Below are 27,669 nucleotides of genomic sequence, written 5' to 3'. Positions count from 1 at the left end.
TAGAGTGGCCATCACAAAGCCCTGACTTCAATCCTATAGAAAATTTGTGGGCAGAACTGAAAAAGCTGTGCGAGCAAGGAGGCCTACAAGCCTGACTCAGTTACACCAGCTCTGTCAGGAGGAATGGCCCAAATTTCACCCAACTTATTGTGGGAAGCTTGTGGAAGGCACCTGAAACATTTGACCCAAGATATACAATTTAAATGCAATGCTACCAAATACTAATTGAGTGTATGTAAACTTCTGACCCACTGGGAATGTGGTGAAAGAAATTAAAGCTGAAATAAATAATTCTCTCTACTATTATTCTGACATTTCACATTCTTAAAATAAAGTGGTGATCCTAACTGACCTAAGACAGGGCATTTTTACTAGGATTAAATGTCAGGAATTGTGAAACTGAGTTTAATGGTGTTTGGCTAAGTTGTATGTAAACTTCCGACTTCAACTGTACCAAGAGAGTTTTCATCTGTATTTTTCATACCACCACAGAACTATGCCGGTACTAAGACCGCACTCAATGAGCTGTATACCACCATAAGCAAACAGGACAACGCGCATCCAGAGATGCCMCTCCTAGTGGCCGGGGACTTTAATGCAGGGAAACTTAAATCCGTTTTACCTCATTTCTACCAGCATGTTAAATGTGCAACCAGAGGGAAAGAAACTCTAGACCACCTTTACTCCACACACAGAGACGCGTACAAAGGTCTCCCTCGCCCTCCATTTGGCAAATCTGACCATAATTCTGACMATAATTCTATCCTCCTGATTCCTACTTATAAGCAAAAATTAAAGCAGGAAGCACCAGTGACTCGGTCAATAAAAAAATGGTCAGATGAAGCAGATGCTAAGCTACAGGACGGTTATGCTAGCACAGACTGGAATATGTTCCGGGATTCTTCCGATCCCATTGAGGAGTACACCACATCAGTCACTGGCTTCATCAATAAGTGCATCGATGACGTCGTCCCCACAGTGACTGTGCGTACATACCCCAACCAGAAGCCATGGATTACAGACAACATCTGCACTGAGTTAAAGGGTAGAGCTGCCGCTTTCAAGGAGCGGGTCTAACCCAGAAGCTTATAAGAAATCCTGCTGTGCACTCCGACGATCAAACAGGCAAAGCGTCAATACAGGACTAAGATCAAATCGTACTACTCCGGCTCCGATGGTTGTCGGATGTGGCAGGGCTTGCAAACTATTACAGACTACAAAGGGAAGCACAGCCAAGAGCTGCCCAGTGATACGAGCCTACCAGACGAGCTAAATTAATTATATGCTCGCTTCGAGGCAAGTAACACTGAAACATGCATGAGAGCATCAGCTGTTCCGGACGACTGTTCGATCACGCTCTCCTCAGCCGACGTGAGTAAGACCTTTAAATAGGTCAACATTCACAGACAGATTACCAGGACGTGTACTCCGAGCATGCGCTGACCAACTGGCAAGTGTCTTCACTGATATTTTCAACCTCTCCCTGTCTGAGTCTGTAATACCAACATCTTTCAAGCAGACCAGCATAGTCCCTGTGCCCAAGAACACTAAGGTAACTTGCCTAAATGACTACCGACCAGGGCACTCACGCCGGTAGCCATGAAGTGCTTTGAAAGACTGGTCGTGGCACACATCAACACCATTATCCCAGAAACCCTAGACCCACTCCAATTTGCATACCGCCCCAACAGATCCACAGATGATGCAATCTCTATTGCACTCCACGCTGCCCTTTCCCACCTGGACATAAGGAACACCTATGTGAGAATGCTATTCATTGACTACAGCTCAGCGTTCAACACCCTCAAAGTGCCCTCAAAGCACACCACTAAGCTAAGGGCCCTGGGACTAAACACCTCCATCTGCAACTGGATCCTGGACTTCCTGACAGGCCGCCTCCAGGTGGTAAGGGTAGGTAACAACACATCCACACGCTGGTCCTCAACACGGGGGCCCCTCAGGGGTGCGTGCTCTKTCCCCTCCTGTACTCCCTGTTCAGTCATGACAGCACGGCCAGGCACGACTCCAACACCATCAATCATTTTGCTGATGACACAACAGTGGTAGGTTTGGTCACCGACAACAATGAGACAGCCTATAGGGAGGAGGTCATACCTGGCTGTGTGGTGCCAGGACAACAACCTCTCCCTCAACGTGATCAAGACTAAAGACATGATTGTGGACTACAGGAAAAGGAGGACCGATCACGCCCCCATTTTCATCGACCGGGCTGTAGTGGAGCAGGTTGAGAGCTTCAAGTTCCTTGGTGTCCACATCACCAACAAACTAACATGGTCCAAGCACACCAAGACAGTGGTGAAGAGGGCATGACAAAACCTATTCCCCGTCAGGGACCGAAAAGATTTGGCATAGGTCCTCAGATCCTCAATAGGTTCTACAGCTGCACCATCGAGAGCATCCTGACTGGTTGCATTACTGCATGGTATGGCAACTGCTCGGCCTCCTACCGCAAGACGCTACAGAGGGTAGTGCGTACGGCCCAGTACATCACCGGGGCCAAGCTTCCTGCCATCCAGGACCTCTATACCAGGCTGTGTCAGAGAAAGGCYCTAATAATTGTCAAAAGACTCCAGCCACCCTAGTCATAGACTGTTCTCTCTGCTCCTGCACGGCAAGCGGTACCGGAGCGCCAAGTCTAGATCCAAGAGGCTTCTAAMCAGCTTCTACCCTCACGCTATGAGACTACTGAACATCTAATCTAATGGCTACCCAGACTATTTGCATTGCCCTCCCCCTTTATTGTTGGTTAAGGGCTCCACCAGTCATACAAGGAGAATGGTCTAATGCAGGGCTCTCCAACCCTGTTCCTGGAGAGCTACCCTCCTGTAGGTTTTTCACTCCAACACCAGTTGTAATTAACCTGATTAATCTTATCAACTAGCTAATTATTAGAATCAGGTGCGCTATATTAGGGTTGGAGCGAAAACCTACAGGACGATAGCTCTCCAGGAACAGGGTTGGAGAGCCTTGGTCTAATGCCTCCCGTCAAAAGAGAGCTACACCTGAAGCATGAGGACTTGCAGCGAGTTGTGAACTTCATCAACAACTACGCAGAGGATAATGCAATAGTATTACCAGGACTCCACCCAGGACACAAATATTTTGGTGGAAAGCTGCTGCCATCTCAAGACCAGAGTGAACACTTTGTCGGAGATTGCTGGTGTTGTGAAGGACAGTACTGTGACAGTGGTCAACATCCCACAGCTTGTTGGACTGGAGGATGGTACAGTGCTGGTGGAAAGCTATGGCTGGCAACAACACCTGACTCCGTACTTCAGGACGCTGCCACAGATCAAGCAGTACCAGCACTTCAGGTGAATATCATTTTCCTTGCATTATATGAGGTTATTCTTCTTGGGAGGTGAATTGATGTCATGCAAGGTTGTAATGTCGTCAAATTTTTGTTGGTTATTTCCTATTTTACAGCTTCATTGCTCTGGAGCCTGGTATTGTTGTCGCCAAGGAGCGTTCAGACTTTCGGGACCAGGTTTCAGCTGCTGCGCAACGCTGACATTCTTCCTCMCGTAGATGGTCTGCCTGTACAAGCACCACCTGGACTGGACACAGCTAGACAAACTCATCTTTTTGAGAAGATCAGGGAGTGTTGTGACGAAGAGGCTATTGACATCACATGCTCTGCACCAAAGTCAAGGGCAGGACAGAAACAGGCTATCCGAATATAGAGTCCCTTGTTCATGCGTGGTTCGTACGGACCAGTTCATCACTGGGGGAGAGTTCCCAGTCATCAGCACTATCTGCAGKGCCTCTATGGACATTCACATGACTCACTCCTAACATATATGTTGCTGCTACAATTTTTATTTTTTTATCCTGCTGCTCAGCCACTTGTGATGGTATGCATATAACTACCTCATCTATCACCAGTATCACTGATATTGTTATTGATATTGTTATTGTACATACGGTATATTATTTTGTTCTTTCTCTACTGGCATTGACACTTGTTATTTTGTTATTTATATTGACACTATCTATTTTTGATATTGCTACTATGCAAGTAACCATTTCGCTGTACTGTTTACACTTTCTGTAGAGACCCATCCACTTAGCAAGATGTGGCTGGGGGTTAGAGCATTTCTTTCACATGACCCATCAATTTAGACAAGTGTGTCTGGGTAAGCATCAACTAATATTATCTAATTTATCTGGACACTTTCTGTTTACCTGGAATTTTTCCTTATTGTAGGCTACTACTTTTACCACTTTTAGTCTTAATCTTCACCACACTACATGACCTTTAGCACATGAATGGGTGTAGACAAAAGAGCTCTCCAGTAGGTGAACCGAAACATTCTACGGCCATTTTCTCAAAAAGTGGAGTTACAAGTTTATCAATTTTCAAATCAGAATGACTTTCCCATTGTTCCTCAAATGCAGTGTATGATATACCATKTTGTAGCTCTGCGTCTCTACTTTTATCCAATGTAAAAACACAATTTCAAATGTTGCTACATAAGATAGAATCATGGCTGAATCATATGCTGAGCACTTGTTGGCTGCTTTTCTATCACTCTGCGGTCCAACTCATCCCAAACCATCTCAATTGGTTTGAGGTCAGGATATTGTGGACGCCAGGTAATCTGATGCAGCACTCTGTCACTCTCCTTGGTCAAATAGCCCTTACACAGCCTGGAGGTGTGTTTTGGGTCATTGTCCTGTTGAAAAACAAGTGATAGTCCCACTAAGCGCAAACCAGATGGGATGGCGTATCGCTGTAGAATGCTGTGGTAGCCATGCTGGTTAAGTGTGCCTTGAATTCTAAATAAATCACAAACAGTGTCACCAGCAAGTACCCTCAGACCATCACACCTTCTCCTCCATGCTTCACGGTGGGAACCACACATGCGGAGATAATCCGTTCCCCTACTCTTTGTCTCACAAAGACACAGTGGTTGTAACCAAAAATCTCAAATTTGGACTCATCAGACCAAAGGACAGATTTCTACCGGTCTAATGTCCCTTGCTCGTGTTTCTTGGCCCAAGCAAGTCTCTTCTTATTATTGGTGTCCTTTGGTAGCGGTTTCTTTGCAGCAATTTGACCATGAAGGCCTGATTCACTCAGTCTCCTCTGAACAGTTGATGTTGAGATGTGTCTTGAACTCTGTGAAGCATTTATTTGTGCTGCAATCTGAGGTGCAGTTAACTCTAATGAACTTATCCTCTGCAGCAGAGCAAACTCTGGGTCTTCCTTTTCTGTGGCGGTCTTCATGAGATCCAGTTTCATCATTGATGGTTTTTGCGACTGCACTTGAAGAAACTTTACATTTTCCGGATTGACTGACCTTCATGTCTTAAAGTAATAATGGACTGTCGTTTCTCTTTGCTTATTTGAGCTGTTCTTGCCATAATATGGACTTTGTCTTTTACCAAATAGGGCTATCTTCTGTATACCTTGTCACAACACAACTGATTGGCTCAAACGCATTAAGAAGGAAAGAAATTCCACTAATTAACTTTTATCAAGGCACACCTTCTAATTTAAATGCATTCCAGGTGACTACCTCATGGAACTGGTTGAGATAATACCAAGAGTGTGCAAAACTGTCATCAAGGCAAAGGGTGGCTATTTGAAGAATCTTAAATATAAAATATATTTTGATTCGTTTAACATTTTTTGGTTACCACATGATTGCATATGTGTTATTTCATAGTTTTGGTGTTTTCACTATTATTCTACAATGTAGAACATTTGACAAAAAACTCTTGAATTAGTAGGTGTGTCCAAACTTTTGACTGGTACTATATAAACTCAGCAAAAAGAGAAACGTCCTCTCACTGTCAACTGCCTTTGTTTTCAGCAAACTTAACATGTGTAAATATTTGTACGAACATAACAAGATTCAACAACTGAGACATAAACTGAACAAGTTCCACAGACATGTGACTAACAGAAATGTAATAATGTGTCCCTGAACAAAGGGGTAACAGTCAGTATCTGGGGTGGCCACCAGCTGCATTAAGTACTTCAGTGCATCTCCTCCTCATGGACTGCACCAGATTTGCCAGTTCTTGCTGTGAGATGTTACCCCACTCTTCCACCAAGGCACCTGCAAGTTTCCAGACATTTCTGGGGGCAATGGCCCTAGCCCTCACCCTCTGATCTAAGAGGTCCCAGACGTGCTCAATGGGATTGAGATACGGGCTGTTGGCTGGCCATGGCAGAACACTGACATTCCTGTCTTGCAGGAAATCACGCACAGAATGAGCAGTATGGCTGGTGGCATTGTCATGCTGGAGGGTCATGTCAGGATGAGCCTGCAGGAAGGGTACCACATGAGGGAGGAGGATGTCTTCCCTGTAAAGCACAGCGTTGAGATTGCCTGTAATGACAACAAGCTCAGTCCGATGATGCTGTGACACACTGCCCCAGACCATGACGGACCCTCCACCTCCAAATCGATCCCGCTCCAGAGTACAGGCCTCGGTGTAACGCTCTTTCTTTCAACGATAAACGCGAATCCGACCATCACCCCTGGTGAGACAAAAGCGCAACACATCAGTGAAGAGCACTTTTTGCCCGTCCTGTCTGGTCCAGCGATGGTGGGTTTGTGCCCATAGGCGACGTTGTTGCCGGTGATGTCTGGTGAGGACCTGCCTTACAACAATCCCTCAGTCCAGTCTCTCTCAGCCTATTGCGGACAGTCTGAGCACTGATGGAGGGATTGTGCGTTCCTGCTGTAACTCGGGCAGTTGTTGTACTTGTCCCGCAGGTGTGATGTTCAGATGTACCGATCCTGTGCAGGTGTTGTTACACGTGGTCTGCCATTGTGAGGACGATCAGGTGTCCGTCCTGTCTCCCTGTAGCGCTGTCTTAGGCGTCTCACAGTACGGACATTGAAATGTATTGCACTGGCCACATCTGCAGTCCTCATGCCTCCTTGCAGCATGCCTAAGGCACGTTCACACAGATGAGCAGGGACCCTGGGCATCTTTCTTTTGGGGTTTTCAGAGTCAGTAGAAAGGCCTCTTTAGTGTCCTAAGTTTCCATAACTGTGACCTTAATTGCCTACCATCTGTAAGCTGTTAGTGTCTTAACAACTGTTCCACGGGTGCATGTTCATTAATTGTTTATGGTTCATTGAACAAGCATGGGAAACATTGTTTAAATCCTTTACAAATGTGAAGTTATTTGGATTTTTACAAATTATCTTTGAAAGACAGCGTCCTGAAAAAGGGACGTTTCTTTTTTTGCTGAGTTTACATTTTAAATATCACACGTAGCCTACATTTCAGTACATACACACAAAATATCTAGGTCAAATAGGGGAGAGGCATAGTGCGGTGATGTGTTGCCGTTTCTGTTTTTTTTAAACCAGGTTTCTTGTTCATTTGAGCAATCTGAGATGGAAGGGAATTCGATGCAATCATGGCTCTATATAATACTGTACTTTTTTTTGAATTTGTTCTGGATTTGGGTACTGTGAAAAGACCCCTGGTGACATGTCTGGTGGGGTAAGTGTGTGTGTCAGAGCTGTGTGTAAGTTGACTATGCAAACCATTTAGAATTTTCTTATGAAAAGAAGAATTGATGCAGTCAGTCTCTCCTCTACTTTTAGCTAAGAGAAACTGGCATGCATAGTATTGATATTAGCCCTCTGATTATAGTGAAGAGCAAGACGTGCTGCTCTATGGGTCAGCTGTGGTTTTCTAGGTCCTTCTTTGCAGCACCTGATCATATGACTGGGCAATAATCAAGATAAGATAAAACTAGACCCTGCAGGAGTGTGGTTTAAAAATAGCAGAGCATCTCTTTATCACGGACAGACCATGTAAACATTATTAAAGTAACCAGTGTTCAATGACTCTATGTACGTAGGACAAAGCAGTCTCTAAGGTGCAGGGTAGAGTACCGGGTGGTAGCTAGCTAGTAACAGTGACTAAGGTTCAGGTTAGGGTACTGGGTGGAGGCCGGCTAGATTAACATTTTGATGGCCTGGAGATAGAAGCTGTTTAATTAACAGTGTCTCGGTCCCAGCTTTGATGCACCTGTACTGTTTCCACCTTCTAGATGGTAGCGGGGTGAACGGGCCATGGCCTGGGTGGCTGAGATCCTTGATGATCGTCTTGGCCTTCCTGTGACACCGGGTGCTGTAGACATCCTGGAGGGCTGGCAGTGTGCCCCCGATGATGCGTTTGGCCGACTGCACCATCCTCTGGAGAGCTCTGCGGTTGTGGACAGTGCAATTGCCGTACCAGGTGGTGATACAGCCCGACAGAATGCTCTCAATGGTGCATCTGTAGAACTTTGTGAGGTTCCTATCGGCATAGCCAAAATGCTTTTCACCACACTTTCTGTGTGAAGGGACCATTTCAGGTCGTCAGTGATGTGCACGCCAAGGAAATTGAAGCCTTTGACCTTCTCGGCTGCGGCCCCGTCGATGTGGATGGGGGCGTGATCTCTCTGCTGTCTCCTGTAGACCACGATCAGCTCCTTTGTTTTGTTGACGTTGAGGGAAAGATTATTCTCCTGGCACCACTCCGCCAGGGCTCTCACCTCCTTCCTGTAGGCTGTCTCGTCATTGTTGGTAATCAGGCCTACCACTGTTGTCTTGTCAGCAAACTTGAGGATTGAGTTGGAGACTTGCGTAGCCACGCAGTCATGGATGAACAGGGAGTGCAGGAGAGGGCTGAGCACACACCCCTGTGGGGCCCCAGTGTTGAGGATCAGTGTGTCAGAGGTGTTGTTGCTTACCTTCACCACTTGGGGTCGGCCAGCTAAGAGTTGCACAGGGAGGGGTACAGACCCAGGGCCCTCAGCTTAGTGATGAACTTGGAGGGCACTAGGGTGTTGAAGACTGAGCTGTTGTCTCACATAAGTATTTCTATTGTACAGGTGGGATAGGGCAGTGTGCMRGGAAATGGCCATTGCTTCGTCCGTGGATCTGTTGAGGTGGTATGCAAATTGTATGGGGTCTAGGTTGTCGGGCAAGGTGGAGGTGATATGACCCATAACTAGCCTTTCAAAGCACTTCATGATGAAAGAAGTGAGTGCTACGGGGCGATAGTCATTTAGTTCAGTTACATTCCCTTTCTTGGGTACAGGAACAATGGTGGACATCTTGAAGCAGTCTGGACACGATTAAAGAAATTGGGTGTGTTACTGCAGGGCTGGAATGAAAGCCTGAACACCCATGTAAATCTCCAGGACCGTTACCTGGATGGAACAGCAATGGTCATGTGGTGCAATAGGTTTTTTGTGGTTTGAAACAGTCCTGTTCAATGCATAGCAACATGCAGTGCCTTCCAAAAGTATTCACACCCCTTATTCCACATTTTTTTGTGTTACAAAGTGGGATTAAAATTGATTTAATATGCATTTTTTTGTCAACGATCTACACAAAATAATGTGTAATGTCAAAGTGGAAGAAAAATGTATATATCTTGATTAGATAAGTATTCAACCCCCTGAGCCAATACATGTTACAATCACCTTTGGCAGCGATTACAGCAGTGAGTATTTATGGGTAAGTCTCTAAGAGCTTTCCACACCTGGATTGTGCAACATTTGGCCATTATTATTTTCAAAATTCTTCAAGCTCTGTCAAATTGGTTGTTGATCATTGCTCGACAACCATTTTCAGGTCTTTCCAYAGATTTTCAAGCAAATATAAGTCAAAACTGTAACTCGGCCACTCAAGAACATTCACTGTCTTCTTGGTAAGCAACGCCAGTGTAGATTTGGCCTTTTGTTTTAGGTTATTGTCCTGCTGAAAGGTGAATTCATCTTCCAGTGTCTGGTGGAAAGCAGACTGAACCAGGCTATCCTCTAAGATTTTACCTGTGCTTAGCTCAATTCCACCTCTTTTTTATCCTGAAAAACTCCCCAGTCCTTAACGATTACAAGCATACCTATAACATGATGCAGTCACCACTATGCTTGAATATATGGAGAGTGGTACTCAGTAATGTGTTGTATTGGATTTTCCCCAAACAGAACACTCAGTWTTCAGGACAAGAAGTTAATTGCATTGCCACATTTTTTACAGTGCCTTGATAGTTGTTAGTTACTTAGTACCTTGTTGCAAACAGGATGCATGTTTTGGAGTATTTTTATTCTGTACAGGCTTCCTTCTTTCACTCTGTAAATTAGCTTAGTATGTGGAGTAACTGCAATGTTGTTGATCCATCCTCAGTTTTCTCCTATCACAGCAATTAAACTCTGTTACTGTTTTATAGTCACCATTGGCCTCATGGTGAAATCCCTGAACGGTTTCCTTCCTCTCTGGCAATTGAGTTAGGAAGGACGCCTTTATCTTTGTAGTGACTGGGTGTATTGATACACCATCCAAAGTGTAATATTATAACTTCATCATGCTCAAAGGGATATTCAATGTCTGCTTCGACCCCCCCCCCCTTCCCCCCATCTACTCCATGGTCTTTGTGGTTGAATATGAGTTTGAAGTTCACTGTTCGACTGAGGGACGTTACACATAATTGTATGTGTGGAGTACAGAAATTAGGTAGTCATTTAAAAATCATTTTAAACACTATAATTGCACACAGAGTGAGTCCATGCAACTTATTATGTGACTTGTTAACCAATTTTTTACTTCGGAATGTATTTAGGTTTGCCATAAAAAAGGGTTGAGTAGTTATTGACACAAGACATTTCAGCTTTTCATTTTTTATTAATTTGTAAAAATTGTATAACATAATTCAACTTTGACATTATGTTGCATTGTGTGTAGACCAGTAATAAAAATAACACAACAAAATGTGGAAAAAGTCAAGGGATGTGAATACTTTCTGAAGGCACTGTACATGTTAAGTTACGTATTGGCAACTGTGGTATGCTACAACTGTGCTACGTGGAGGTTCTTTGAAATAAATGCAAGTCAGCAATTATGCTCTAAATGTGAACCACATTGTTCCAACTTCCAACAGACACAATGGTACATGTTAATTTACAATATTTGAACTGGGCAGTTTTGTTTCTTTTTGAAAGGGGGAGCAGGGTGGTTCTATCTAAATCCAGTTAAATGTACACGGCAACTCAGCCACAGTGAGGGTAAACAAAGAGCTGCTGGCTTCCTGAGTGTAAGCAGTTTTTTCGGACAAAGGAGAATGTAGCCTATGTGGCGCGGAGAGAGGGAGGATGTGAGCTRAGTTGTTGGTGGTTGTTGTGACTTCGAAAGTATTCTGTCACGTTCACGTTGTATTCAGCAGTAGAACGGTCTGAAAAGAAAACAACGTTCAACTGACAATTAGGTGGTCATAGACTACTTTCTTTTTGCAGTTCCAAGTAGTTAACAAAAGCATTGGTTGTGTCAGTTAGCACTGGATTTAATGCTACCAATTAAGACGTGAAATTAGATAATACAGTCGTAATAGTTCAGCTTGTCCAGGAAAAGTAGGTAGCTGCCTCCTTTCGATGAAGCAACAGGAAAGCCCTCATTTCCCAATGAAATCGTTGCACTCGCTCAACCGTACTGTCTGAAAGTTGAATGTTTACACGGCAGATGCTGGCAGGGGTAAGCGACCAAAAGATAACCTCGTAGCTGAGCTCCTCTGATTGGGCCTTGTTTTAATGGTGATCTGACTGCAACAAACCCAACGCTGGAGTGTGACCCTATTCCACCAAGGAATAACAGTAAAGTAGACAGTCGGCCCCTCTCAGTGGTCACTTTATTTTAGAAGTGGATCGAATGACTTCATTACATTTACATTTTAGTCATTTAGCAGACACTTTTATCCAGAGCGACTTACAGGAGCAATTAGGGTTAGGTGCCTTGCTCAAGGGCACATCTATAGTTTTCATTAATTTCCCTTTTAAATGGGTTTACAGTGGTTAAACTATTTGTTTTAGTTGTGTTCAGACACTTAGTTAGCATAGTCTTATTTTGCATAGTCTTATTTTCACATATAAAAATAAAAATGTACACTACGTGGCCAAACATATGTGGACACCTGCTCGTCGAACAACTCATTCCAAAATCATGGTCATTAATATGGAGTGGGTCCCCCCTTTGCTGCAATAACAACATCCACTCTTCTGGGAAGGCTTTCCACTAGATGTTGGAACATTGCTGCGGGGATATGCTTCCATTCAGCCACAAGAGCATTAATGAGGTTGGGCACTGATGTTGGGCGATTAGGCCTGGCTCGCAGTCGACATTCCAATTCATCCCAAAGGTATTTGATGGGGTTGAGGTCAGGGCTCTGTGGAGGTCAGTCAAGTTCTTCCACACCGATCTGGTCAAACCATTATGTATGGACCTCAATTTGTGCACGGGGGCATTGTCATGGTGAAACAGGAAAGGGCCTTCCCCAAACTATTGCCACAAAGTTGGAAGCACAGAATCGTCTAGAATGTCATTGTATGCTGTAGTGTTAAGATTTCCCTTCACTGGAACTAAGGGGCCTAGACCGAACCATGAAAATCAGCCACAGACCATTATTCCTCCTCCACCAAACTTTACAGTTGGCATATGCATTTGGGCAGGTAGCGTTATCATGGCATCCGCCAAACCCAGATTCATCCGTCGGACTGCCAGACACTCCAGAGAACGCGTTTCCACTGCTCCAGAGTCCATTGGCGGAGAGATTTACACCACTCTAGTCGACACTTGGCGTTGCGTATGGTGATCTTAGGCTTGTGTGCGTCTGCTCGGCCATGGAAACCAATCAATCAATCAAATGTATCTGTAAAGCCCTTTTTACATCAGCCGATGTCACAAAGTGCTATACAGAAACCCAGCCTAATACCCCAAACAGCAAGCAATGCAGATGTAGAAGCATGGTGGCTAGGAAAAACTCCCTAGAAAGGCAGGAACCTAGGAAGAAATCTAGAGAGGAACCAGGCTCTGAGGGTGGCCAGTCCTCTTCTGGCTGTGCCGGTGGAGATTATTACAGGACATGACCAAGATGTTCAAACGTTCATAGATGACCAACAGGGTCAAATAATAAGAATTTACAGGGGTTGTAGGTCAGCACCTCAGGAGTAAATGTCAGTTGGCTTTTCATAGCCGATCATTCAGAGTTAGAGACAGCAGAGAGAGAGAGAGAGTTGAAAACACCGGTCCGGGACAAGATAGCACGTCCGGTGAACAGGTCAGGGTCCCATAGCCGCAGGCAGAACAGTTGAAACTGGAGCAGCAGCACGGCCAGGTGGACTGGGGATAGCAAGAAGTCATTAGGCCAGGTAGTCCTGAGGCATGGTCCTAGGGCTCAGGTCCTCTGAGAGAAAGAGATAGAGGGAGCATACTTAAATTCACACAGGACACCAGATAAGACAGGAGAAATACTCCAGATATAACAGACTGATCCTAGCCCCCCGACACAAACTATTGCAGCATAAATACTGAAGGCTGAGAGAGGAGGGGTCGGGAGATACTGTGGCCCCGTCCGACAATACCCCCGGACAGGGCCAACCAGGCAGGATATAACCCCACCCACTTTGCCAAAGCACAGCCCCCACACCACTAGAGGGATATCTTCAACCACCAACCTACTACCCTGAGACAAGGCCGAGTATAGCCCACGAAGATCTCCCCCACGGCACGAACCCGAGGGGGGCGCCAACCCGGACAGGAAGATCACGTCAGTGACTCAACCCACTCAATTGACGCACCCCTCCTAGGGACGGCATGGAAGAGCACCAGTAAGCCAGTGACTCAGCCCCCGTAATAGGGTTAGAGGCAGAAAATCCCAGTGGAGAGAGGGGAACCGGCCAGGCAGAGACAGCAAGGGCGGTTCGTCGATCCAGTGCCTTTCCTTTCACCTTCACACCCCTAGGCCAGACTACACTCATCATAGGACCTACTGAAGAAATGAGTCTTCAATAAAGACTTAAAGGTCGAGACCGAGTCTGCGTCTCTCACATGGATAGGCAGACCATTCCATAGGAGAAAGTCCTGCCTCCAGCTGTTTGCTTAGAAATTCTAGGGACAATAAGGAGGCCTGCATCTTGTGACCATAGCGTACGTGTCGGTATGTACGGCAGGACCAGATCGGAGAGATAGGTAGGAGCAAGCCCATGTCATTTCATGAAGCTCCCAACGAACAGTTATTGTGCTGATGTTGCTTCCAGAGGTAGTTTGGAACTCTGTAGTGAGTGTTGCAACCGAGGACAGACGTTTTTTTACACGCTGCATGCTTCAGCATTCGGCGGCCCCGTTCTGTGAGCTTGTGTGGCCTACCACTTTGCGGTTGAGCCATTACTCCTAGACGTTTATATTTCCCAATAACAGCACTTACAGTTGACCGGCGCTTCTCTAGTGGGACAGAAATTTTATGAACTGACTTGTTGGAAAGGGGGCATCCTATGACGGTGCCACGTTGAAAGTCACTGAGCTCTTCAGTAAGGGCCATTCTACTGCCAATGTTTGTCTATGGAGATTTCATAGCTGTGTGCTCGAATTTATACATCTGTCAGCAACGGGTGTGGCTGAAATAGCCGAATCCGCTAATTTTCCTCATCAATCTACACACAGTACCCCATAATGACAAAGCAAAAACACAGTTTTAGAAATTTTTGCAAATGTATAAAAAAATCATTAAATATTACATACGTATTCAGACTTTTTACTCAGTAATTTGTTGAAGCACCTTTGGCAGCGATTACAGCCTTAAGTCTTCTTGGCTATGACGCTACAAGCTTGGCACATCTGTATTTGGGGAGTTTCTCCAATTCTTTTCTCCCACTCAAGCTCTGTCAAGTTGGGTGGGGTGCGTCACTGAACAGCTATTTTCAGGTCTCTCCAGAGATGTTTGATCGGGTTCAAGTCCGGGGTCTGGCTGGGCCACTCAAGAACATTCAGAGACTAGGGTCGTTGTCCCGTTGGAAGGTGAACCTTCGCCCCAGTCTGAGATCCTGAGCGCTCTGGAGCAGGTTTTCTTGAAGGATCTCTCAGTACTTTACTCCATCTATCCATCCATCTTGACTAGTCTCCCAGTCCCTGCCACTGAAAAGCATCCCTACAGCATGATGCTGCCACCATCATGCTTCACCTTAGGGATTGTGCCAGGTTTCCTCCTGACGTGATGCTTGGCTTTCAGGCCAAAGAGTTCAATCTTGGTTTCATCAGACCTGAGAATCTTGTTTGTATGAGAGTCTTTAGGTGCCTTTTGGCAAACTCCAAGCGGGCTGTCATGTGCATTTTTTTTCTTGTCTGGCCACTCTACCATAAAGCCGGATTGGTGGAGTGCTGCAGAGATCGTTGTCCTTCTGGAAGATTCTCCCATCTCCACACAGAAACTCTGGAGCCATGTCAGAGTGACCATTGGGTTCTTGGTCACCTCCCTGACCAAGGACCTTCTCCCTCAATTGCTCAGTTTGGCCAGGCGGCCAGCTCTAGGAAGAGTCTTGGTGGTTCCAAACTTCTTTCATTTAAGAATGATGGAGGCCACTGTGTTCTTGGGGACCTTCAATACTGCAGACATGTTTTGTTACCCTTCCCAAGATATGTGCCTCGACACAATCCTGTCTTGAATTCCTTTGACCTCATGGCTTAGTTTTTGCTTTGACATGCACTGTCAACTGTGGGACCTTATATAGACAGGTGTGTGCCTTTCCAAATCATGTCCAATCAAGTGAATTTACCACAGGTGGACTCCAATCAAGTTGTAGAAACATCTCAAGGATGAAAACATTGAAAACATGATGCACCTGAGCTCAATTTCGAGTCTCATTGTAAAGGGTCTGAATACTTATGTAAATTAGGTATTTCGTTTTTTTATTTTGAATACATTTGCAAACATTTCTGAAAACCTGTTTTTTTAGAACACGGCTATAATGTAACAAAATGTGGAAAACGTCAAGGGGTCTGAATAATTTCCGAATGCACTATATATATCCTATACGATGAAACAAACAATCAACAGCTTCTTTTGTACTGTAACTTTTCAAGATGGCCTTTTCCCACATTTAATGGTTTCCCCTAGCCTGGTCTCATACTGTAAGTGCCATAGCCAACTGCTCTTCTATATCCTATGGTATGACACCATATTAATACAGAGAGGAGTTTGCTAAAGCACGAAACAGACTGGAACACCAGGCTAGGATACCACTGCCAGGATGTTTTGATTAAAATGGTCAATTTATATGGGGTGTGTTCTTGTCTACACAGGTACAATGGCTCCCTACCCAACGGAGACAGGGGGAGGCGGAAAAGCCGCTTTGCACTGTGCCGGAGACCCAAGGCCAGCGGGGTGAAACCCAGCACAGTACACGTGGCGTGCACACCTCAGGCAGCCAAGGTAGGAGCTAGGAAAGAGTCATACTGTATGCTTGAATTTAAGACTTATTTCTGTAATCGTAGAAAATCTCTTATWTAWTGTAATGTATGCTTGATAAAAACAAGACGATAGTGACGGCATTGTCTCTTGTTGCACTAATACACAATCTTCTCTCTATAATAGGCATTATATCTCCACTCAGAACAGGGGCGCCTGAAGTAAATGTAATTGGTAATGACATCATCCTGCTACTCCTAACATCAAACTTTTCCCTCACCACCTGCAGGCCATCAGCAACAAGGACCAGCACAGTATCTCCTACACTCTGTCCCGGGCCCAGACGGTGGTGGTGGAGTACACTCATGACAGCAATACAGACATGTTCCAGGTGAGTGTGTCCCCAGCGTGTCCTCACTGCTCAAGTCAAGCCTGGTCCCAGATCTGTTGTGCTGTCTTGCCAACTCACATGGTCGACTGTGTGATCACGCTCGCCGTAGCCGATGTGAGTAAGACCTTTGAACAGGTTAACATTCACAAGGCCGCAGAGCCAGACGGATTACCAGGAAGCATACGCAGAGCATGCGCTGACCAGCTGGCAAGTGTCTTCACTGACATTTTCAACCTGACCCTGTTTGTAACACCTACATGTTTCAAGCAGACCACCAATATCCCTGTGCCCAAGAACGCCAAGGTAAACTGTCTAAATGACTATCGCCCCGTAACAGTCACATCTGTAGACATGAAATGCTCTAAAAGGCTAGCGTTCATAGGCTAGGTTGAATAGGGAAAATTTGAGTATCATGTAGTAGCCTAAACCTATTGTTGTTACATTGAACTGGGTGAATGTAATATGAATGACAGTCATCCAATATGCTGTAATATAAATAAGGCCATGCTCATAAAAAAAGTATCATCCTCCCTCATCTTGAAATTCACCGAGTGCCACTGCTGTACATCCTGTATAGATTGTACAGATTTGACGAATTACATTGTGGCTTTTCGAAGCTGATTCAGCAGGCAGTTAAGCAGTGAGACCGTATGGGGCTCAGGTGCACCCTGCCATTTCTTTCTGATAAGCCCACATCACCCTCTCTTCCCTCTCTCTCTCTCTCTCTCTCTCTCTCTCTCTCTCTCTCACCTTACATACATGTGGAAACAAAAGTGTGGGCAAACAAGTCATTGTGTCTCGCCGTGTTGTGTGTGTGTGTGTGTGTGTGTGTTCTCCCTGTGTAGATGATCCAAGCTTGATGCAGAGTGTGTGTGCAGCATCCAGATCAGGTAAAAAGGTCAGTCTTCCTGCTGGGTTCTCTGTGAAGAGCCTGTTTGCGAGGAACTCAGAATTTCAAACCACCGTTCACAAACGCTATTCTGCAGACTGTAGCTACGCTCCGCCAGTGTCAAGTATTTTTAAACCACACACACACACACCCACACACAGCACAGCACCACACACCACACCACGACACACACCACACATTCAACACACACACACCACACACACACACACACGACACACAACACCTGATACACAGTTTCACATTGTACAGTCTCAAAGGTCACATGCCATGGTCCCGCTTCCTTGTGTTGTCTGTCAGGGTTATTGACAGGCGTGGTGGCCAACCAGTGGGTGGATTGACAGTGGGAGTGGAGATAGCTTCTGGCCGGCTTCCTCTCTTGACTTGGGCGGCCATTGACGGTGTTTTACTACAGTCAAGTAGAACTCTGTCGTACACACAGGCCCTCCTAAGGGGTCGCCAGAGACCGAACCCTGTTCATCCTCGCTCTTCACAAGACTGGGAGTGCCTCCGAAAACAGGTAATATACCATACTGGCACGCTTGCACACACACACTGGCACACACACACACACACCACACACACCACACAACACACACACAACACACACACACACACACACACACAGTGTACACTACAGCGCACACACACACTGGCATGTGCTTACACACACAACACGACACAACACACACACACACCACACACACACCACACACACACACACACCACACACCACAAACACACACCACACACACATCACATACACACCACACACACACACACACACAACACACACACAGACACAGAAACACCAAAGACACAGACACCACACCACACACACACACAGCACACACACACAGCACACAGAACAGAAACACACACACAGACACAGAAACACACACACACCCACACAGACACACTAAGGCCTACGGCGAGTTCTCCCACGAGAGGTAGAGATGGACCCTTCTGTCTGTAAAGGCTGTTCTGTTGATCTCAAGCACATATGTACGTTTTATTAAGAGTCCATTAAAACTGCATCAATAACATTTTTGGATCGACATCCTTGACGAATACCACATGTGCACTCGCTGGCATATTACCGGCAGTAGTGTTACGTGCCTTTATATCACTATGAGTGGCAGACAGTCGAATAGACAAGTGGGGCCTACGGGTTGTGCTGTGTCTCTGTGAACTCTTATGGAATGTAGAAGAGAATACACTGGTCTCGTCTAATTGTCTATCAACTCTTAACTCGATATTATTTAGCTTCATGACTCCCGCTCTCTTCATACGTGTTCTGCGTGCCGAGCTTTATCTCAGGGCTGGCAGCTGCTATCACTTGGAAGCGCACATCATCGCTATCTCCACATAAACCGTGACGTGCACCTCCTCTGCGTGCTCCCTCTAGCTGTTTCTCCACACCTCGCTACTGCATACTAGCAGGAAGGGGTAGAGTTACTCTTAATAGAATCTACTTGAAAGAAGTCCTCTATCTGAGGATTTTCACTCACTGAGGGTGTCTGACTGTCGCTTGCACACCGTCAGACGCTACTCTGTGCATTAGTGCTAGTATCTACCATGCTGTCTTTACAATTCATGTTGGAAGCTTGTAATCTGGCCAAGATGGTTCGCTGTAATCAATCTCAAGAGCTGGCCTCCAGAAGAGGACTGCTCATCCCTTCACTCGCCTCTCATAGTTGTTCCTTCGTGTATACTATCTAGGTGTATCTATCCTTCTCTTTCTCTCCTCTCGGTTTGTTCTCGCGTGAGGTATCAGGAGATGGGTGCGTAGAGGACCTACATACAAGAGTGAGAATCTGATGGTCGCACCAGAGCTAATGGCTGGCTCAGCACTTCTCATACTCTCTATATGTGCCCGTGTGCCTCCGTGCATACATATTAAGCTCCCAGACCGAATGTGCCCATAAATGATGTTATCTAAATTGTGTCATTGGAGCACCACCTGTATGCAATTGCGTCACATAACACCTGCATAATGATAGCTGCCTGATAGGTCAAACTTGATTATAATCACGTGCGCGAGAGATGGTTGCTACCGCTGAGGGTATGACTCTCCGTATCTCCAGCAAAGGTCTCTCGGCACCATCCTGCCGACGGTGAAGTATAATCTCGTTTTCTATTTCAGTAGACGATGTTTTCAGCTCAATACTATAGCAGAAGATTATGCTCTACTCAGCTACCGTGCTGTCTCTGAGATCTCAGTATGAAAAATAGCTCTCGCCTAGTGACACATATACGCGCATAGCTCTAACCGTCGACAAGTGAATAGGTGGTTACCTGCCGAGAGCAGAGACAGTGTGGAGAAGTAGGAAGAAGCAGCTCAGTCATGAACATTAATCGTCTTAGCTGTGTGACGATTACGGTGCAGACAATTTGTGTATCTTCACATTCACATAATGAAAGGTCTAAAGAACTGCAACACAAGGCCTCATCTGTCTTCGCACTGTCCTCCACTCATGTGCCTCTATTACAGGCCTAGAGTGAAGAACTCACAGTCTTGCGGTGGCCACTGGCGCTCTACTGGTCGCCTCGAATAACTCTCCCATTACGTATATCACTGTGCTGATGCACATCGTATGACAGCTTCACTCTAATCTTATATACTAGAAAATGATTTCCACATATTCTTTTCCCAATTACATTGATATTTCAATACCTTGATCGCATATCTCGTCTCTTTGTGGAGTCTCATAGTAGCTCCCACAGATCCTTGCGAGTCTGCCATGTACTCTTGCCATAGCCTCTAACCTTATAAGCTCCATTCATTTGTACCATGGTCATCGTGTCGTCAAACGATAGACAGATGGCGTGTGCCTGTGCTTCAGAGAGTGCGACAATACAATCTATAGTAAAAGAGAATACACTCCCTCATTGGCATTGCATATTGAGACCACATATAACAAGGACGTACAGAGCGAGAATCTATCTTAGCCGTCACTAAGCAGGACACATATCTTTGGGTATTCATCGTTTTAAGGCAATATTTACCTACAAATAAATTTAGTACACACTCTATAGAGATATCCATGTCGATTTACGTTACGTTTCTATGCGCCATCTATAAATTTGAGGAAAGAGTACTATCTTTATAGTGGTTGTCCTTAATTCTAGGAAGCACAATTACTTAATTTAGCTGATACTCAGAGATGTTAATTCAGATAACTAGTGAGATGACCATTCTTATCTCTAATAACAACGCTCTGCTACTTAGTTCGCTCCATCTCCTCCTCGCGCTCGCTCCGCGCGCGCGCTGCTCTCTTTCACACTCTCTCTCTCTACCCTCTCTCTCGCGCGCGAACATAACTCTCTCACATCTACACTGCGCCCCGCTTCTCCTATTTGAGTACGCGTATTCCTGTCAGCTATTTTCAATCCAGATTTTCCGGCGTAATGTCTCCACTAGCGAGCTCTATCTTTAGGACTCTGTGGTGGTGGTCCGTACGTGAGATAATCTTCGGTGCTGAGCCAACAGTCAGATGCCAGCAGTGGCTGGGAGCTCATTAGGGCCAGATCTAGACATCTCTCCCAGTTGTAATCTCGAATGCAGGACGCCAGTCTCTCGCGCTTGCTTAGTGCGTTATTTCCATAGCATCATTCTGCCAGCGTGGTGCAGCCGCCAGACTCCCTTAAACTCACATATAAGCGTAAGAAAGTATTACTAGCACGCTCTGCATCTACGCCTGCTTACTACGGAGCTCATCTCGTGTAGGTCTCTCTCAGAATCGAAGTTGTTGTTTATAATGATCGTCGCTCGGGAGGCAGTTGTAGTTGGGTTTGACTTTATCACTCATATCTCTAGACGAAATCCCTCTCTTACTACATGGTATACTGACTGCCGATTTTCTTTGGTGATTGGTGTTCAGTGATATGGCAAGAACCTTCGACTAATATCTGTCAGATCTAGCCTGTGTGTGTAACAGATGTGCGTCTCGTTCTAGTTTATGCGGCGCCTGAGTTTGTTCTTCCTGGTTGTTGTCGATTCATGTGAGGGAGAGTCTAATGTTTCGATTATATAAAGCCATAAATGATAAACTTATATGATGTAATGCTTTGTGCAAAGGAGCGCGTGCGTTAGGTATCAACCTCGTGTGTGTGTGGAATACTGTATTACGTGTGGTATGTTAGCGAACGCACAAGCGTGTTTCACTGAATATGTCCTGTCTTGTCTGACTATTCTTTCATGTACTTATTCTCACTGCTGCGTAGTTGTGTCGAAAGAGGCTATGGCCGCAGATGTGGTAGTAGTGATGCACAGGGCGTGGGGTACTAAGTCATACATGGGTGTGGGTATCGGTGTTATTTTACTTACTCATCAGCTGGTATTTGTGGCGCGCCACTATGGGCGTTGTGGTATAGCACCCTCGTCTCGACAGGCTGGTGCACGCGAGGACTCCAAGGTCACCCCGGGGTGCGTTTTTGGAGCGTAATGATTCTGTTATTCTCTGTCTGCGTGGTCTGTTGTGTGCTAACTCTGGGTTGTATCTCTTCATTGCTGAGGATTCGGCTGGCCGTTCCCCCTTGTTATGGCTGTGTTGGTTGTAAACAGCTCTTAGTGAATTTAGGTTTGCTTGCTAACGGTAAGTAGGATCAGAACGTCAGACAGACAATAAGCCTGTTTTGAACTCACAAATAACAGGGTGATCAGGACAGAATGGAATTAACAGACCGAACACCTCAGATGTCTACGAACAGCCGCAGTCATGAGCCACGCACAATGGGTTACATATTGGAGGCTACGCTGCTCAATAAGCTCTCGCTCTCTCTAGTAGTGCTCAAGATAGCGATAACTAAATAGCTGATAATGTGGTCGAGCAAACCATTTTCGCTTACAAGACTCATACGAATGCAGTCTCTTGTTAGCTAGAAAATATCATTATTTGTAAGGTGCGGAGATATCTCATGGAGCCCCCTAACTGCGACCACCCCATCGTGTCTCTTCCATACAAGCAAAACACCACGCACTAGCTGCATCCGCTCATACTCTCTAACCTAGAGCCCATGCGCGACCGCGCGACCTGAGATCGCGTTACTACTTTAGTCGCCTCTCTGCTCGACTTTACACTCACTAATGTCTTCTAGTGACACGTGCGGTGCTTATCAGACATTAGAACATACGAAACTACTCCAGTACTGTGTAATATCTAGGCGACGCTTGTCTCTATTTGGGTGTTGGGACTAGCGTCCCATTTGCGCTATCTCCGCGATGGTAAGTGGCGAAAACCACATAGTATGTCCAGCAATATATGGCTGTCTTGCCTAGTGCGCGTGGGGTGGTAGTGCTTTATAACGCGTTGTACGTATAGAGGTGTTACTAGGAAGAGCTCATGCCTCTCTCGTGAGGAGTCATCTGTCACGCAAACATTAGTAGTGATGGCCATTGCTGTACTATAGTGTGACTACCGTCCTTTAGAGCACTAGACACCACCAGCCAGTGGATTTGTTGTAACACATTTCTTGCTCGCTACATACTTATCGATCTAGCTAGAGATCACTCTGAATGGTTTTAAACTATCTTCTCTAACTTTAACTCTAGACAATCCACTGATGTGTTCACACTACAGCTGACTTCTCTCGCAGCATGGAGCTTACGAACCTCTTACTTCGTGCTCCCGCTGATCGCCATGGTTATTACCTATAAATGTGCTTTCCTGTGAAGAACATGCTATTAGATGCTCCTGCAAGTATGGTGTATCAAGAATGTTTGCGCTAATATCATGCGTGAAAGGAACCTTGCTTATAAACAATTTTCAGAAGGTGAATTAGATACATTCTGTAGCTCGTGATGATCTCATTGAATATAAGTTATGAGAATTTGTAGCCGTATTGCATGCTTTTATAGTACTTGTGACATTTTTCCTGTGGGAATTCTACGCAATAAGTTGTGCTCTCTAATGTTCTCTATTGCATCTTTAACTCCTATATTTGTCGACGTGTATTGTATTGTGGATGAGTTGATGTGTGTGACTTCTTCTTTACTCTAGGTGTCATCCTGGATCTATTATGAGGCAATGCTACCTGGCACGGTGTGGTAATCCACATAGCTGTGACTGCTCAGTGTGTATGATAGTATTGCTCTAGTGTTGATGCATGTTGGATTTTGGGTGTGTGGCGATCCTTTCTCGCAGGGGACCACGACAGGTAGTGATTTTGGAAGGGATTTCAAGCTAGTATGAAGTCACGGAGAGGAGATTCTCATAGGAATCCCCTGCTGCTCGATGCAGTGCGAACAGAAGCATACCCCAACCTCACTGTCATTGTGTTGTGGGGTGGATGTGTAGTCTGTGATGTGTGTGTGTGCTGAGACGATGCTGTGTTTGGTGTTGATGTGATAGTTCGTGATGATGTTGTGTTGTGTCCAGATTAGTAACAAGTAGGCGCAAGTTACTAAAACAGCTCGTACATGTGTGGCTAACACCAAGGAAGGTCTACGTGCAAGTGGGATAGGGTCACGATGCGAAGACATTGCCGAGGAGTGGGAATGACAGCAAGACAGCCATTGCTTGATAATGGTAGAGACAGAAGAAGGGACGATAGGGGACGAGCTTCAGCGTTCGAGAATTGGGTATTTACTTTATTCTCGAGACAACCCACTTTACCTCTCCTGCCGTTGTCTAGTCATACCTAGAGTGCTCTCTGTTTCTCAAGTCCGTTCTCCTCTGTCTCTCTGCATCTCGTTACTGTCTCGGTCTCTTCTCTGTGGTCTCTGTTCACTGTCTCCGTCTGTCTCTATGTCCATCTCTACTCCGTCTATGCCTCTTCTACTTAACTTTAGCATACTCACATGCTCTCAATGGCTTACTTAATTCTATGATCGCCCAGTTACTGTATCATGATAATCTAGCTCCTCATGCCTTAATATTTTGTTGTTTGAAGGAGCGACTTACATTACAGTCTGCCTTGAATGGAGAACCCAGCGAGTCCCCCCTTACCCCACGAGACTGATAAAGAAGCGATGTGGAGGGATCCATGGACTGCCTGCTCTCCAGCGCAGACATTGACAATTTATCAAGGGCCCCATCGGTGGACAGGACAACCCTCAGTGCTCGGAAGACGATAGAGGGAGGTAAATCAAGTGTTGAGACGACAGAAGCGAAACGAGGGACTTCGGAGCGTGCTTTGTTTGTGATTGTGTTTGAGATTAATGATCTTGCCAATCTGGTTTGCTGATATTGTATGTACTATACGACTGGAGATAGATACCAGGTACAGCACCGACAGCACCCAGAACACACACACGACAACAGCACACACACACACACAACACACACGCCCAAGTACGGTCACTCAGCACACAGAAGACCATCAGGGATGCTACCTAGTGGTCTCTCTCAAGAAGTATCGAGACTCGGGTAGAACTGGAAGAAACGAGAGAAGAGGTGCGAGTCTGGATTAATGAAGCGTTGTATTGGTAAGTTTTTCTTGTCAGTAGTGCTGCCGTGGAGCACAGGTAGCGCAGCAGACAACGTCGAATGACTACGTGGCAAACGTTTGCTCTATGCGCTCGGGAGTGGTCTACAAACTGCGACCTGATGTTCCGAGCGAGCGCTACTAACCTTCGTCCTCACCTGTGGTGTGTAGTGTCCTTAACATCACGAGGGCTCGATGGTTCATAGTGGAGCTGGTAGCTGCAATCCGTATATCTTATCCTCGTCGTAATAATGAGTCACAGATCACTCACGCCTAGATCTCAGCATACACTAGGACATGACTGCAAAAAGGCACGGTGTTCGTGGAAAAATTCTCAGATCACTTGGATAGACCGCGAAGCAGGGCGTGGCTCACGCTTTATTCGTCTACAGCTCCGCTTGTTGGTTAATGTGCAGTCGTCCCTCGGCCTTTATCCCCTCGCGCGATACAGAATGGTTCTTCGTCCGTGCTGATAGCTACCTAGTGCTCTGCGTGATATGTACCTAGTGGAGCCCGACGGCCTAACCTCCTCATGAGACGTGTGGGAGAGGATAAGTCAATATGTGCGCTGCGGACTAGCCTGATCACTGCGTGCGGGGAAGATGGTGTATATTTGAAAGCCTTTGGAACACTCAGTGGCACATCTGTGGGTCCTGTGAGATCATGATGATCCGGAGCGTGCGCTCGTTACCGTATGCGTCTCTCGGTGTCCGCTGAGACAGTCCCCGCGGCGTGCGCACTGCACGAATCGCCTCCATTGCTCGGTGGAGGCAGTCTCAGACCTGCTGGATAACACAAGTCAGTTGACAGCTCATGGCCGCGAGTTTATAGAGAGCACAGTCTCCTCGTCAGTTAACGTCTGGGAATGACTGTATAGGTGACGCTAGACGCAGCAGCGTGATTATATCGGTAGGATGCATACTGGATCAAACACAATCTATGCGGCTCCTGTCGGAGCCTCTGAGCATTGCTCGCGGTGAACACTCATCGTAGCGGCTCGCTCCATGCATAGGTCATCATGGCGGTAGCTCTCACCTGGTGAGTCTCTGTGCTGGGAGATTAGTGAGAAAGGGGGCAAGGCGTTCTGGAGTCCGAATCCCGCTCTGCACTCGACAGGTCACCACATTCCACGCGCATTGTCCGTACTGCTTGCGGATAAGCGAAACTGGCCGGGCAGTAGAGACGCGGCTACCTCTAGGGATGCTCCATCTTCCAAGGGCCCCCCTGGACTAACCTAATGGAGCAAGATGGTCCTCTTCCCCAAACCCCAACTGACGCTTTCACAAACATACCATGGGTTGTGATCATTAGGGACACAAACCCGAAAACATCCTTTTAAAACATTTTTGCAACAGTAATGAACATTATTGGTTTCTTTTTTGAAGCTAATCCAAAGTGTAGTCCGCTCAGTTTCAGACTAGTTTTCTATCCTTGTTCTTGCGCGTCTTCTAATGGAGACATGACCCCTGGCCATCGATAACCAATGTGAATGGTGGAAAACGCTTAAAGGACTGTGTTAAACGATTTTTAACTAATATTTTGGAGAGCTCGGAATACTTTTTTTGTTGTTCCTCTCATTCAAGTACCTTTTTATCTAGCAATTTGCTGTGTTTCTCGATACGTATATTTATGTTCATGTTTACACCATTGACAAAGCTCTACAGTACGATGCCAGACGCTAGCAACCTGTGTGCTACCAGGCAATTGTCATGTTTTCTGAGAAAATTCCATTGTGAGATGTGTGCTGGTGTGCGTGTGACTGAATTTTACTAACCGGGTTTTCTTGGTTTCTATTCTGAACTTATGAGGTATATATGTAGCAGAACAAGGCATCACTTATGCTCATGCTACGCTCTGTTTTGGAAGTACCTCCTTTTCTCGTTAGACTGATAACCATCGTTCGTTAACTACGGCCTAGTAAATTAATATTTGGCCGGATTAGGTTTAAAAAAGTGCTTTGACCGAAGGTTATACCTTTTTTTATCATGAATCCCAACATGTACCCTATCTTAATTTATCTCAAATCCACACTCAAACAATATAAGGTGAATAAGAAGTGGAAGAAGTACATAATAAAAACACAATTTCACTTTCTTCTCTTCGCTGTACCTCGTGTACAAGGACTGCGAAACAGATCTAAAATTGAAGGTGGGAAACTTGTCGGACATTGACACTGTGTCCGAGTGTGTTGAAGGCAAGTATCGGATTTTTGCTCAATTAAGAGTGTTGGCCTAAACACATTGACTTTTCATATGGTATGAATCGTACCTTCATCATCTTCCTGTGTACCTGCATTTCCGGTCACGATGTTGTATATTAATATTTATGTTTGTGTGTAATGTTAATGTGCCCGTGTTCTCGGTCTTCTGACGTCTAATTTACACAGTGATTTGTACTCCAAATTTGCAGTTATGATCTTGAGGAGTCTTTTTCTACCGTTCAACCACTTACTATTCAAGTTTTACAATTATGATTCTGTCTCTGTATCGATCCTCTGGATCGCCTGGATGCCTTCATCCAGGGATGTTGAAGTTTAGTTCTTTTCAAAAAGGGTTGGCTGATGGCGACACGACTTTTTTTACCACTGAAACTTCAATAACGAGATCTAAAGCATTGGCAATTGTAGCACTTTAGTGAGCTCTCTTTTACCAATGCCACTGTTGGCATCCAAGATCCTCCATAGACACGTGACAGATATATGTATACTAGATATTTGGTTGTATTTAGA

General features: G+C 45.6%; 1 protein-coding gene across 1 annotated transcript in view; it reads left to right on the top strand.

The window, feature by feature from the left end:
* Window positions 1-27,669, top strand: part of LOC111959594 (E3 ubiquitin-protein ligase pellino homolog 1-like) — a 54,884-nt gene that overhangs the window by 25,133 nt on the left and 2,082 nt on the right. Inside the window, exons 3-4 of the mRNA XM_070436081.1 lie at window positions 16,110-16,239; window positions 16,505-16,606. Of these exons, the coding sequence (XP_070292182.1) occupies window positions 16,110-16,239; window positions 16,505-16,606 (232 nt within the window). The remainder of the gene's footprint in view (window positions 1-16,109; window positions 16,240-16,504; window positions 16,607-27,669) is intronic.

The sequence above is a fragment of the Salvelinus sp. IW2-2015 genome, linkage group LG1 (assembly GCF_002910315.2).
Source record: "Salvelinus sp. IW2-2015 linkage group LG1, ASM291031v2, whole genome shotgun sequence".
Lineage (NCBI taxonomy): Eukaryota > Metazoa > Chordata > Actinopteri > Salmoniformes > Salmonidae > Salvelinus > Salvelinus sp. IW2-2015.
Note: the sequence above shows the minus strand (reverse complement) of the source record. Positions and strands in the feature narration are given on the sequence as shown.